Source organism: Pelophylax lessonae (assembly GCF_965119305.1).
Source record: "Pelophylax lessonae genome assembly, chromosome: 11".
NCBI classification, from domain to species: domain Eukaryota; kingdom Metazoa; phylum Chordata; class Amphibia; order Anura; family Ranidae; genus Pelophylax; species Pelophylax lessonae.
Window position 1 is genome coordinate 175,555,216 of NC_138778.1, and position 15,597 is coordinate 175,570,812.

The following is a 15,597-nucleotide window of genomic DNA, read 5'->3' on the forward strand; positions in this document are numbered from 1 at the left end:
GCTTTAACTCTTCTGGGAAGGGTGTCCACAAGGGCTGGAGTGTTTCTATGGGAATGTTTGACCATCCTTTCAGAAGCGCATTTGTGAGGTCAGGCACTGATGTTAGATGAGAAGGCCTGGCTCACAGTCTGTGCTCTAATTCATACCATAGGTGTTCTATCGGGTTGAGGTCAGGACTCTGTGCAGGCCAGTTAAGTTCCTCCATCCCAAACTTGCTCATCCATGTCTTTATGGACCTTGCTTTGTGCACTGATCCAAATCATTTGGAGGAGAGGGATTATGGTGTGGGGTTATTTTTTAGGGGTTGGGCTTGGCCCCTTAGTTCCAGTGAAAGGAACTCTTAAGGCGTCTGCATACCAAGACATTTTGGATAATTTCGGGGATGGCTTTTCATGTTCCAACATGACTGCATACTAGTGCACAAAGCAAGGTCCATAAAGCCATGGATGAGTGAGTTTGGGGTGGAGGAGCTTCTGGTCTGCACAGAGTCCTGACCTCAAACTGATAGAACCTCTATGGGATGAATTAGAGCAGAGACTGCGAGCCAGGCCTTTTCGTCCACATCAGTGCCTAACCTCACAGATGCGCTTCGGGACGAATGGTCAAACATTCCCATAGACACACTCCTAAACCTTGTGGACAGCCTTCCCCGAAGAGTTGAAGCTGTTATAGCTGCAAAGGGTGGGCTAACCCAATCTTGAACCCTATGGACTAAGACTGGGATGCCATTAAAGTTCATGTGCGTTTAAAGGCAGGTGTCCCAATACTTTTGGTAATAGAGTGTACTTATTAAATCTTTGTAGAGGTACAGATTTGATTCTAATTAATATTGGTCTTAAAGCGATAATAGTGGTCAATCAGTCTGTGTGATGATTCCATGTGATAAAAGTCACAATGAGAGTCATGTTAGGGACAGGCCACCCCATAATTATATCCAGGAAAGTGACACTGCAAAAATATGTTTACCATGTGGAGCAGCAGAGCCTCTCAGTTATAAATAGGACTGAGCAGTTCTCTTTCAGTGAGTGCAATGAGGCTACAGTGAGCTGAAGCTAACCTAGTACAATGTCCAGGGACACCTTCCCCTTCACCACGACCACCCTACGCTCCCTCCAATGGCAGAGAGAACAGCTGGAGAACGAGGATCGCAGGAGGGCGGTGAGCAGGCAGTGTCTCACCCGCAGGTTACAGACCAACAGAAGTTCTTTTCAACCCCCAGCTAGCCAGCGGCGCCAGTACTGCCGCGATGTCGCCATCCACAATGCCCTGTACACTGGCGATATAGAGAGGATTAAGGTCATATTCAAAGAACAGGACTCGGCAGAAGTCGTGGTGGAGACGGTCAGTGAAGAGCTACAGTGGTCTCCAGACATAGGTGAGGTGATCAATGCAATGTTTGTGATTCAAAGCAAAAGAGGGTTGTCAAAGGAGAAAATTCACCTCCCCAAAGGACTGGCCACACACTTCTCAATCTGATTGTACAATCCTAACTATACAATTTTGTTTAGCTATACAAACAGCCATGTAGTGAGATGGCCTACTTGACTAGACTTAAATTGAAGGCCCTTACGCTTCATCGCCATAGGCATAAATCTAAAGGAGATTTTCTAATCAGATTGTTAATTGTGTGCCAGTTTACTAGAATGAGGGGACCCCAGTGGTGCAGACCAAGTATGGTGTGCTTGGTTTTTGCTGGGAACATGGTCAGTGATGGGTGTAGGGATTGAGGGGGGTATTGTGTCGGATACAAGGTTATAGGTGGAGGTACAGTGCCTTGCGAAAGTATTCGGCCCCCTTGAACTTTGCAACCTTTTGCCACATTTCAGGCTTCAAGCATAAAGATATAAAACTGTAATTTTTTGTGAAGAATCAACAACAAGTGGGACACAATCTTGAAGTGGGTCGAAATTTATTGGATATTTCAAACTTTGTTAACAAATATTATTCAGCCCCTTTACTTTCAGTGCAGCAAACTCTCTCCAGAAGTTCAGTGAGGATCTCTGAATGATCCAATGTTGACCTAAATGACTAATGATGATAAATAGAATCCACCTGTGTGTAATCAAGTCTTCGTATAAATGCACCTGCACTGTGATAGTCTCAGAGGTCCGTTTAAAGCGCAGAAAGCATCATGAAGAACAAGGAACACACCAGGCAGGTCCGAGATACTGTTGTGGAGAAGTTTAAAGCCGGATTTGGATACAAAAAGATTTCCAAAGCTTTAAACATCCCAAGGAGCACTGTGCAAGCGATAATATTGAAATGGAAGGAGTATCAGACCACTGCAAATCTACGAAGACCTGGCCGTCCCTCTAAACTTTCAGCTCATACAAGGAGAAGACTGATCAGAGATGCAGCCAAGAGGCCCATGATCACTCTGGATGAACTGCAGAGATCTACAGCTGAGGTGGGAGACTCTGTCCATAGGACAACAATCAGTCATATACTGCACAAATCTGGCCTTTATGGAAGAGTGGCAAGAAGAAAGCCATTTCTTAAAGATATCCATAAAAAGTGTTGTTTAAAGTTTGCCACAAGTCACCTGGGAGACACACCAAACATGTGGAAGAAGGTGCTCTGGTCAGATGAAACCAAAATCAAACTTTTTGGCAATAATGCAAAACGTTATGTTTGGTGTAAAAGCAACACAGCTCATCACCCTGAACACACCATCCCCACTGTCAAACATGGTGGTGGCAGCATCATGGTTTGGGCCTGCTTTTCTTCAGCAGGGACAGGGAAGATGGTTAAAATTGATGGGAAGATGGATGGAGCCAAATACAGGACCATTCTGGAAGAAAACCTGATGGAGTCTGCAAAAGACCTGAGACTGGGACGGAGATTTGTCTTCCAACAAGACAATGATCCAAAACATAAAGCAAAATCTACAATGGAATGGTTCACAAATAAACATATCCAGGTGTTAGAATGGCCAAGTCAAAGTCCAGACCTGAATCCAATCGAGAATCTGTGGAAAGAACTGAAAACTGCTGTTCACAAACGCTCTCCATCCAACCTCACTGAGCTCGAGCTGTTTTGCAAGGAGGAATGGGCAAAAATTTCAGTCTCTCGATGTGCAAAACTGATAGAGACATACCCCAAGAGACTTACAGCTGTAATCGCAGCAAAAGGTGGCGCTACAAAGTATTAACTTAAGGGGGCTGAATAATTTTGCACGCCCAATTTTTCAGTTTTTTATTTGTTAAAATAGTTTGAAATATCCAATAAATTTCGTTCCACTTCATGATTGTGTCCCACTTGTTGTTGATTCTTCACAAAATTACAGTTTTATATCTTTATGTTTGAAGCCTGAAATGTGGCAAAAGGTTGCAAAGTTCAAGGGGGCCGAATACTTTCTCAAGGCACTGTATCTGTTGGTAGCAGTGGGCACAGCCTGCAGTATGCCAGGGATAAATAAATATAATAGGAGTCCTCAAAGAGTCATGACTCCTGTATTCTGTATGTTACATACTCCTATCATCTGCATTCTGTACATTACTTACTTCCATAGGAGTGCGCAGATGGTGTGCCTGGGCACACCCTAATACAGGGGTCAGCAAGTTGTTAATCACAATCTACCTGTGGATTATGGGCAGGTGATGAGTAGACCATAATCCTTCCTTGCTGACTCCTGGGACCCGGACAGGAGGGGCAGCTGGAGAGGCGTTTTCTGGATCCAATCTGTATTTTCCTTCTGCAGCCGCTGAAAATCTGCTTCTCCTCCTCTCCCTCCCGCTACCATTCAGCGGCAGGAGGAGGAAAATACAGTAAATCGGTACCAGTATATGCCCCCACTGTCCCTACTGTCCCTGTTCCCTTTCTTTTTGTCAATACCAATCACTCACTGCATTCATTTATAACTGAAGCATAGTAAACTGTGTTTTTTGTATGTTTCAGTTTGTGAATGAACTGGAAGCCATGCTTCCCATTCATTCAGTCCAGTGCAGCTGAGGCTGCAGAGAAAGTGACAGGGAAATCTCTGTCCTCGATCTCTTTCTCTGTCTCAAAAGGGAGACATCATCGGCCTGTTTAGACCCCTCATATTTTACCAAAGCCCCCAATGGGGCTCCTAAAAAATGTGTAAAATCTAATTTTAAAAAATTGCAAAAAAAAATTTAAATAAAAATAAAAAAACGACTGACATCGTCCTCTGCCCTACTGACTGAAACCATCCACTGATCTACTGACACTATGCACTGCCCCACTGACGGCGTCCATGTTTAATGCATTTTAAAATGTTTGATTACATTTATTTATAAGAGTGTGAGTGTTTTTTTTTTATACACTAGCATGTGTGCTTGGGCTCTGGGTTGCACACCCTAATGCAATAGGCTGCGCACACCTATGCCTATTTCAAACCCCTGCACTCTGTACATTACATACTTTTGACACCTGCATTCTGTACATTACCTACTTGTGAACCCTGCACTCTACATTACATACTCCTGACACCTGCATTCTATACATTACCTACTTCTGACCCCTGTACTCTGTACATTACATACTCCTGATACCTGCATTCTATACATTACCTACTTCTGACCCCTGCACTCTACATTACATACTCCTGACACCTGTGCTCTGTAGACTTAAGGTCTATCCCCCTTCCACTGTTATTGTAACTTTAAATAAATGATCATGATGTGATAACGGAATTCATATGCCTCCATGCTTGTATTTGTCAGGTCTCTTCTCCTTAACACCTAAAAAGTCTCACACCACACCGCTTCGTATCACTGCCGCTCGGGGATATTCAGAGTGTGTGCGCCACTTGATATGCCATGGTGCTAACCCCAACACTACAGTGGGGGGAAGGGGAGCGCTGCACGACGCCTGCGAGGGAGGACATGCTGAGTGTACCCAGCTACTACTAAGCCGTGGAGCAGACCGTAATCTACAGAGCGAAGATGGCCAGGCACCCCTCCACTTCTGTACCACAAAGGACACCCTAGAGTGAGTATATTGTTTAGAATAGAAGCTATCATCTGTGGGTTAAAAACTGCCCACTCTACTAGTAAAACAGTGCTAAGTTTGTTGTTGCAAATGAAGTTCGGACCCCTTGACCCCCGCAATCAATGCTACTCTAATCTCCATGCATGTGTTTAGGGAGTATGTGTGCACAGGAACCACACAATCTGGTATAACATAGGGATAATGTATTAAATAAAAGATACACTACCCCTAGAAGGGGCCTGGAAAGGTCTATTACAAGATAATGAAAGTGAATGTAAACCCAAACAAGGATAATCCCTTATTTGCTCTGTTTTAGTCATGTTAAATATAATATTCAAAGTCTGTTTAACATCTGTTAATCTCAAACCTTATTATGAAACTTTACTGAGTTCTCCCCATGAACTACAAAACACCTCCTCTCTATGTTATGGAGAAGAGGAGAGGGGGAGATGTTATGTCTTGTCCTAGGGTGACAACGATCTGTAGATACACTACAGTAAGTGAGAGTTGTCACGGTAGAACAGAAATGTGTTACTGCCAGGATCACGGGGTGAAAATAAAGGAAAAATGCTTGGTAAAGAAAACAAATGCAGCCCCTACAGGACTGGTAAACAGCAACATTTTCCCGAGGTTTAGATACATTTTTATATTATTGACAGAATCTTTTATACATTGTATTCACTAAGGTTATTGTACAGTGTATTCCTGATGATGTTTTTGAAATCAAATAAAAGCAGAATTTAATTTTTTCTTTTAAGTTTCTGATTTGATGAGGTTGTAGGTCACCCGAGGACTAAACTTGCTGCTTTGTCAACTGTCCAAGCTCCTATGCAGTCTTCCATCTCTCTAGAACAGTGGTCTCCTTTGCTTGCCTTTTCTGGTCCTTGGGGAACTAACTCCACCAACTGACACCAATGATCGGGTAGTTTTTCTCCCTACTGACACCATCAATGGAGCACTATTCCACCAACTTACACCAACGATTGAGCACTATTCCACCAACGGATACCAATGACAGGGCACCATTCCATCTACTTGACACCATCAATGGAGCACTATTCCACCAACTGACATCAATGATTGGGTAGTAGTCTACCTACTGACACCATCTATGGAGCACTATTCCACCAACTGACACCAATGATCGGGTAGCATTCTCCCTACTGACAGCATCAATGGAGCACTATTCCACCAACTGACACCAGTGATGGGGCATCAATCCCCCTACTAACACCATCAATGTAGCAATATTCCACCAACTGACACCAATGATGGAGCACTATTCCACTAATGGATAACAATGACAGGGCACCATTTCCCCTACTGACAACATCAATGGAGCACTATTCCACCAACTGACACCAATGATCATTCTCCCTCCTGACAGCACCAATGGAGCACTATTCCACCAAGTGACACCAGTGATGGGGCATCAATCCCCCTACTAACACCATCAATGTAGCACTATTCCACCAACTGACACCAATGATGGAGCACTATTCCACTAATGGATAACAATGACAGGGCACCATTTCCCCTACTGACAACATCAATGGAGCACTATTCCACCAACTGACACCAATGATCATTCTCCCTCCTGACAGCACCAATGGAGCACTATTCCACCAACTGACACCAGTGATGGGGCATCAATCCTCCTACTAACACCATCAATGTAGCAATATTCCACCAACTGACACCAATGATGGAGCACTATTCCACTAATGGATAACAATGACAGGGCACCATTTCCCCTACTGACAACATCAATGGAGCACTATTCCACCAACTGACACCAATGATCATTCTCCCTCCTGACAGCACCAATGGAGCACTATTCCACCAACTGACACCAGTGATGGGGCATCAATCCCCCTACTAACACCATCAATGGAGCACTATTCCACCAACTGACACCAAAGATGGAGCATTATTCCACCAACTGACACCAATGATGGAGCACTATTCCACCAACTGACACCAATGACAGGGCACCATTTCCCCTAATGACACCAACAATGGAGCACTATTTCACAAACTGACACCAATGATGGGGCAATATTTCCCCCTACTGACAACATCAATGAAGCACTACTTCACAAACTGACACCAATGATGGGGCAATATTCCCCTGTGTTCCCAACATGAATAAGGCACTATTCTTCTGATTGATATGAACAATGCGGCACTGTTCCTCCCATTAGAACCAGTGATGGGGCACTGATGCTGGGCATTTTCTACTCCCACCAGCCACAGTCCTGACCCCCTAAACCCTGAAGGACAGTAAAATGTCCCTTTGTTCGGAGGGTTTGGAGACCCCTGCTCTAGGATGCAACATAGAGCCCTTGTTAAGTCCTGTTTTAAGAAGAAACTAAACTGTTTGAAAAACAGAATTCTAGCAGGTAGGCTTTATAAATTGGAACTACACTGCACCGGAGCACCACAAACCAAAAAGGCGATTTAATTTATTTTTTATATTCAAAGTAAACCCCCCCCCCCCCCCCCCATCCATCCATCCATGTTTCCATGCTTTATTTTACTAAGAAATCACATTGAAAAACACTCCCCTAACATTTCTGGCTGTGGCCATCTTGAGTAAGGGTAAATAATTTATTAAGCATTTATATCCTGGAATCCATCTGCCCTTAGCTTGGGCATGAAAGCAGGAGGATGCGCTTAGCTAAGAAAGCCCCTCCTCCTCTCTTGAAGACTTCTGGAATATATGACATCATTTGCCTAGGCCTAGAAACCAGAAAGTAACTGAAGAAATGTAAAAAAGCATAGAGATTAACCACTTCCATAACCTTTGGCCATCATGTCCTTGGGTTTGATTGGAGATATCTGAATGATGGGTGCAGCTACAGGCATCATTCAGATATCTTTTTTTTTCAGCCAGTGATTCCCTGCACAGTAAAAACAATCATAGCGGCGGTTCAGCCGGTAGAAGCATTGCTTCTACCGGCTGAACCGTGCAATCAGTGAGCCGATCAGTGAGCCGAAGAAGGAATCCGCCAGCGGCAGATGTTTACCATAGAGCTGACCAAGGACCAGATGGTCCCTGATCATCTCTATGACTGTTGTTATGACTTCACGCCCAGCCCCGGCAGTTGTGAACACTGCCGTGTGTTCGGCTGGAAAGCCGAGATCCTATAGACCCCAGATCTCTCCATAAAGAGGACCTGTCATGCCCTATTCTTGTTACAAGGGATGTGATAAAAAAAAAAAGTTTTAAAAATTAAAGCGCCCCTTCCCCTCGTGCTTGCACGCAGAAGTGAACGCATACGTAAACAACATCCACACATGTGAGGTATCACCGCAAACTTTATAGCAAGAGCAATAATTCTAGCACAAGACCTCCTCTGTAACTCTAAACTGGAAACTTGTAAAAAATGTTAAATCGTAGCCTATGGAAATTTTTAGGTACCAAAGTTTGGCACCATTCCACGAGTGTGCGCAATTTTAAAGCAGGACATGTTTGGTATCTATTTACTTGGGGTAACATCATCTTTCACATTATACAAAAAAATTGGGCTAACTTTACTTTTTTTTTTTTATCTATGAAAGTGTTTTTTTTTCCAGACAAATCGCGTTTGAAAAATTGCTGCGCAAATACCGTGTGACATAAAAAAATTGCAATGACTGCCATTTTATTTCCTAGGGTCTCTGCTAAAAAAATGTATAGTGCTTGGGGGTTCTGGGTGATTTTCTAGCAAGAAATTTATTTTTACATGTAGTAGAGGAATGCCGGAATTTCCCCGGTATGGAAGAGGTTAAGAATAGTCAATGTTGATTGAAAGAGTGAAGTTCCACTTTTTTAGGTAGAAGAGACTTTGTCTTATCTGCTAGCAATCTCCTCCCAGGCATGCGCAGCTCAGTGTTTATTCCTTGGGTGCCTGGATAAATTATATCCCATGCGCGAGTGTAAGAATTACAGTATGTCATCCCAAGCCGGCCAATCAAGATTATTAAAGACGCCAAAGCAGGCAGATCAGGTGAAGTTGGCAGCAGCGGCAATGGATCAACAAAGCAGATCAGGGTAGTCGTAACCTAAAAGGGAGGCTTTGGGAGGTAAGTGTTCCTTAATGTGTAATCTGTACATACTTCATAGACATTGCGGTGCCCACGCGCCACGATGCAGTGCCCACGCGCCATGATGCAGACTTTAGCTATTGGACTCTTTTGTTTACTTTCAGAAGTTTAGAGACACCAAGCAGTTGACAAGGCAGCAATGGTCAGACTGTAGTTGGCCTCTGACCCCTGACGTTCAAGTCTCAGGAAGTAAAGATAAATAATGGGGCTGATATAATTGTTTCATTATTGATCCTGGGTGATTATAGTAATGTAAGACTGAAAATTCTTTAAAATACGAGGGTTCTTCAAAAAGTTTCCGCACTTTTTTTTAACCCCCTCATATATATATAAATTATGCTGAAAATGTGGAGTATTTTCTAAATATTATTTTTTTAAGGGTCTCATTTTACCGATATCTTATTTTTTAGGTGTGCAAGACAACTGCTGGAATATGGTGCTATTGTGAACCTTCCCTGCCATTACACTCGTGCTACACCACTGCACGTGGCAGCCACCCGTGGTCTAGAAGCCCATGTAGCGTTGTACTTAAGTCTTGGTGCTGACCCTTGTGCCCTCAACCGCGAGGGCGAGACACCCATTAATGCAGCCTGTGCAGCTGGCGACTCCCCGCAGCACTTTGGGCGGTACCTGAGGGTCGTAGAGATGTTGTTGAAGGCAGGAGGTTCTCCTGGCACTCCTGGGAAGAAGGGCCACGGGCCCCTGCACAATGCCAGCTCCAACTGCCATCTCAGTCTGGTGAAAATGTTGCTTGACCATGGGGCATCTGTCAATGTAACCAACAGCGCTGGATACACCCCACTGGATTGTGCACTGCAGGTGTGCACTGATTATCCTGAGTGTCAGCCCCATCAGCTGGTACAGACATTACTCAACCATGGATCAGAGTCACCTAGTGTCAAGGTGAGTCTGAGTAACGTGGGTCTCTCCTGTTTGAACTATGGCTTGAAGGGATCCATATGGTATAATTCTAGTGAGTTTGAGACCATATGGCAATGTCTGTTATTCAGAGTAAATTGTATTGCTCAATAAGGTTCTCCAGCCTGTTCAGGCTGCATCATCTACTCTCAGTCCTGTCCCATGTAGTAGCTCTTTGCCACAAGATGCCCTTAGTCTTTCATGTTATACGATGCACAGCATCACTCAGCTCTGAAGACTGAGGACATACTTAGAGTGCATGGCCTCATCCCCCTACATTAACAGTGTACTGGTGCAGAGTATGGTGCTGGTAGTAAGGGTTGGATTCACAGAGGTCACTCTAGGCAGCAGCAGGAACAGATCAAAGTTCCACATGGCTTTTGCACGCAGGAACCCAATTTGAAGGTATTAACTTAACGATGTATGGGTGGAATGAGATCAAGGAAACTTCAACGCTCATACCTGCAGTGGTAAAACAAATTTAAAACAGCGCTAGCAATCCATGTGAAAATTAATAAATAGTGATATATGAAACAAATTAATAAATATTTGACAAATATTTCAAATGTGATAAATCAGTCCTTAACAGTGATATATCCAATAAAGTGGTCAGGTGCAAAAATGGTTATCCAAACGGTGCTCAGGTGATTGGCAAACCCTCTTGGTTCCCTACTCACCACAATAATGAGTCTCAAACGCTTGTAAAATCCATTGGACTATTGCACTCGGGCTCTTGCTGGGGGTGATCCAAGATCGGGATGTCTTGCAAGGGATCGCTCCAAGGAAGACCTCCGTATGCCCCAAATATGAAACAAAAGGACCGCAGATGGTGTAGTATGTTCAGGTAATTTATTGGCCCCAAAACAATAAAAACATACTTACAAGACAGAAGTAAAAAAACGCAGAGTAATGAAACAAGTGATGGTGGACGCCGCTATTAGCGTGCGCTCCACTGACAATCCAGGAAGTAAACCGGATGTGACGATGCGTTCCAGCCGTACCGGAAGTGCGTCAACGCGTTTCGCCCGCCTATTGGGCATTTTCAAAGACATTATATCCGCTCGGCAGAGTTCTATTTATATCAAGCACGGACGGGCATCATATCCGGTGCTTATAAATGATACCTTTTTTCCGGCATTTAGAATATATAAATTCTGTTCTACTAAGCTACTGAATCCTCATATGGGCATTCAATAATCAAATGTACTTTATTACCTTGCATATTTAGGAACAATAGACATGTTCTCGCATAGTACATCGGCATACCTGTAGTGTTTACCTCTTCTGACGTAGAAACCGGCAAGAAGGGGTTATATAAAGGTGCCCATCAATCTATGCAAATGGGGTAGCTCTACTCTCTAAAAGTGTCTTCAGAGACAGGGCAAGCATTGAGGAAATGCCAAGGGCTCTGGACTCGAAAAGTGCTCCACAGTTATTTTTTCCTAAACAGAAACTGGAAAGTGTCCTAACGCGGAGCCTAGTGTCCAAAGTTCACTTACCAGCAATCCCCACAACGTCTAGTCCAGTGGTGTCCAGACACAAAGGCTGAGGACAGCCATGCCAGATAGCTGCAATCCAAGAGACAAGCTCGAGGAGTGATGCAAAGAAGGAAGAGTAAGAAAAAAGTTTAAGGAAAAATAAGTCCATTTTAACACAGCTGAGCTTAAGAAAAGACATCTATCCTCCTAGCACACTTTTCCGTCAGTGCTTATTCCTTCCATAGGCAGCAGTATACCTCAACGGTTTCTTGGATCCCTCAAGGGATGAAAAATAAAAGAATATAATACTACTAGTTACATAATTATATAGTTAGTAAGGTAGAATAAAGATACCAGTCCAACCAGTTTAATCTTTGTGGGTGTGTTTATGTCAAAATCATTTCCCATATCTCTCTATATTGCATTCGCTAAGATGCCCATCTAAGTGTTTTTTTTAAATGATCAACACTTCTTGCTGACACCACCAATTGTGGAATGGAGTTCCACATCCTAACTGCTCTGACAGTTAAGAACCCCCTTGAGTTTAAGGTTAAATCGCTTTTCCTCCAACTTCATTGAATGGCCATGTGTCTTCTTAAGCTCCTTATGCTAGAATCACATAGAGAACGTTGTATATCGCTACCATATCTCCTCTTAAGTGTCTCTTCTCTAAGAGGGATTGTTTAATGCTTATAGTCATAACTGAGGTGCGCTAGTCCCCTTTTTAATTTTGTTGCCCTTCACTGGACTCTCTTTAGTTCCAGCGCCTCCTTTCTGAGGACTGGTAACCAGAACTGTGGCCAGTGGAGCCCACAAAATAAGGGGCCAATTTGGAAAGGGGAGTGGAGCCTCGTGTTGGGTTTTATTGTCATTTTTTAATATGATCTTCACACTAAAAATTGCTCTCCTTTATTTTGTTGTTTTGTGAAATATGAGCAGCCAGTCATGGGACCTTGTGCCAAGTCATATGGTCACATGATCTGAGTTGAACAGAATTTGAGATTGACATTTACACACAGCTGGCCAGTTAGCAGCTCTGCCTAAATTCTCATTGAGATTTTTTTTTTTCTTTTAACAGAGATCAAGTTAGGAACTTGAGGAATGTATTTTTCTATATGTATTAAAGACCACGGAAGCCCACAAAATTGAAGGATATTTTTCTTATGCTTTTTAGTTTTATGGTATTTTAACACATTAGAAATATAATAAAGTGAGATTCTCTGTCTCTAGATGTGGAGGTACTGTGCTTCATCCCCCTTAGCCTTTGAGATCCTTCTGAACTCCTATGATCGTATCCCACCAGGTGACTTCTGGGTAGAAGCTGTGCCCCCTTCAGTGTGGAAGGTAAGAATTCAGTGTTGTGTTTATAGCATACCTCCCAGCTTTTGAACTTGAGAATGAGGGACATTTCATGGGGACAGTGACCTGCGGCACACTAAGCACACCACACCAAAAGGTGGGTGTGGCCATACATGATAGTGGGAGGGGGGGGTGCATGGAAGGCAAGAAGGATCACTATGGTACATGGAAGAAAGGAAAGAGGGATCACTATGGTACATGGAGGGGAGGAAGGATCACTATGGTATATGGAAGGCAGGAAGGATCACTATGGTACATGGAAGGCAGGAAGGAACGATCACTATGGCACATGGAAGGCAAGAAGGAAGGATCACTATGACACATGGAAGGTAAGAAGGATCACTATGGTACATGGAAGGCAGGAAGGATCACTATGGTACATGGAAGAAAGGAAAGAGGGATCACTATGGTACATGGAGGGGAGGAAGGATCACTATGGTATATGGAAGGCAGGAAGGATCACTATGGTACATGGAAGGCAGGAAGGAACGATCACTATGGCACATGGAAGGCAAGAAGGAAGGATCACTATGACACATGGAAGGTAAGAAGAATCACTATGGTACATGGAAGGCAGGAAGGAACGATCACTATGGCACATGGAAGGCAAGAAGGAAGGATCACTATGAATCATGGAAGGTAAGAAGGATCACTATGGTACATGGAAGGTAGGAAGGATCACTATGGTACACGAAAAGCAGGAAGGAAGAATCACTATGGCACATGGAAGGCAAGAAGGATCACTATTGTACATGGAAGGCAAGAAAGATCACTATGGTACATGGAAGCCCGGAAGGAAGGATCACTATGGCACATTGAAGGCAGGAAGGATCACTATATTATGTGGAAGGCAGGATTAGATGGCAGGAAAAGAGAGAGGGGAGATTTCAGTTCTTCACTCACCCAGAGTCTAATGCCTCGTACACACGCATCGATTATTGGCCGGGAATTTTCGGCCAACGTCCGATCGGCCGATTTTCGGCTTGTTAGTATGATGCTTTCGACAACCGACTCCGACATTTCGGCCGAATAAAATCTGGTGTGCAGGCTATAAAATTTTTGTTGGCCGTCAACACAACGGCCGATTTTTCCGTCAGTCAGTACAGATTTCGGCAGACAAAAATTTGATGAGCAAGGCTGGGCATGCCCAGAGAAGAAAAAACACACGGAAAGTAAACCAGCACATGACATCACTTCTGAAGTAGAGTTTTGTTGGCCGAGAAAATTCGTGTGCAGTCTAGGCACATTCCAACCAACAAAACACCACTCTGGACAAAAGTCGATTGGTCGGCCGATAATCGTTGCGTGTGTACGAGGCATAAGGCAGTACCGTCAGAAGCGCTGCTTCAAAATTTCTGCCCACACAACCCTTTCACAGGGGGACATGGGGAGGAGGTGGAAAAGACCTAGCCTACCTCCTCTCCCATGCAGCAGGCTGTACAGTGGGCTAATGAGCAGGTGAGTGGGCAGGGCTGTGTTGACTGGGCACAGGTTGACTAGTGGAGTCAATTGCCGGAACTTTTTCTGACACTGGGCTCCACTGCAGGATTCAGCCCAGATTCGCAGGACTGGGGATTTACTTGAAATCCTGGGGTGGTCCCAGCAAATCCAGGACAGCTGAGAGGTATGTTATAGTAAAATACTGTATAAAGTAAGGCCATTGGAAAACCCACTTCTCCTCTTTTTATAGGAACATCAGAGTTTATATGAATCCATCTCAAGACTTTCAAATCAACCTCGGCGTCTTCAGCACCTTGCTCGCTGTGCTGTGAGAAGTAAATATGGTGACGTATGCTACAAAGCGATTCCAGATCTTCGATTACCCCCAGCGCTCACGGCATATCTTCTTCTGCAGCCAGAGGGCAGTGTCCACTAACCGGTGATCACGAAGAGGTGACAGCAAGTTTGTCAATTGAAGGCTGTGTCAGACTACACTACAATTAGTTCAATGACCAAAATGCACCAGATATAGTTCTTTTATGGTACCTTTTGCATTAACTGGTCCAAATAACTAATGTATGGACCCACTTAGGCAGCCCTATTGACAAAAAAAATCTACCAAGTGACAGGTTTATTTTTTAAACTTCTGGAAGCCACCTTTAGCCTGAGCAGATCAAAATGTTTGGTTTAGGACTCATTCACACTTGCAATCCTCTTGTATTTAGACAATATTATAATTTTGTCTAAATACAAGAGTGATGCTTCACCTCTGCGCAGGAGCTTCCTGTAAAGACCAGTCACTGCTCCTCCCTCTTCTTGTGCAGGGTGACTGGTCTTGGCTCCTCCCCCTCCTGTAGTTTTCTGCAGGCAGCATGTGGTGGGTGGAGCCTGCTGTACCCCACCCACAGCTCTGCTCTCTGCACAGACTTTGTGCAGCACAGTGAGGATGTCACTGCTACGTTTACAATGGTATATACGGGTCTGCAAAGGTATTTGGTGCACAAAAAGTGTATCTAAATCTTCTGTTGCTATTTATTTGTTGCTATTTTAATAAAAGTTTTTGTGCCTGGAGTTCAGCGTTAGGCTGACCCAAGTGTCTCCGCCTCCCACCCATCTCGATATAAAGACAGATTTTGGGGAATGTCACTTTACTTTTTGAAGTATATAAAATGGTATTGTATACACAGGCCTTGTATTGCATTGTAATGTAGTTCACCTATTTAGCCAGAAGGTGTCCCTGTCATTTTAATCTATGGAAAGCTAAACAGAGCCATGTACATCGGAGTGAATGTAGATTTTTAGTACATATTTATTTAGAATGCAGGTAGTGCATTTTATTCTTTAGGGTCTCTGCTAAAAA

General features: G+C 43.7%; 1 protein-coding gene across 1 annotated transcript; it reads left to right on the plus strand.

Annotated features, from left to right (window-relative positions):
* The first annotated feature begins 1,004 nt into the window (after positions 1-1,004).
* Positions 1,005-14,926, plus strand: ASB16 (ankyrin repeat and SOCS box containing 16). The gene is made up of 5 exons (XM_082271706.1): positions 1,005-1,375; positions 4,686-4,953; positions 9,453-9,945; positions 12,669-12,782; positions 14,488-14,926. The coding sequence occupies exons 1-5, from the start codon at positions 1,066-1,068 to the stop codon at positions 14,671-14,673; spliced, it is 1,371 nt and encodes a 456-aa protein (XP_082127832.1). The 5' UTR covers positions 1,005-1,065; the 3' UTR covers positions 14,674-14,926.
* Positions 14,927-15,597: the final 671 nt, after the last annotated feature.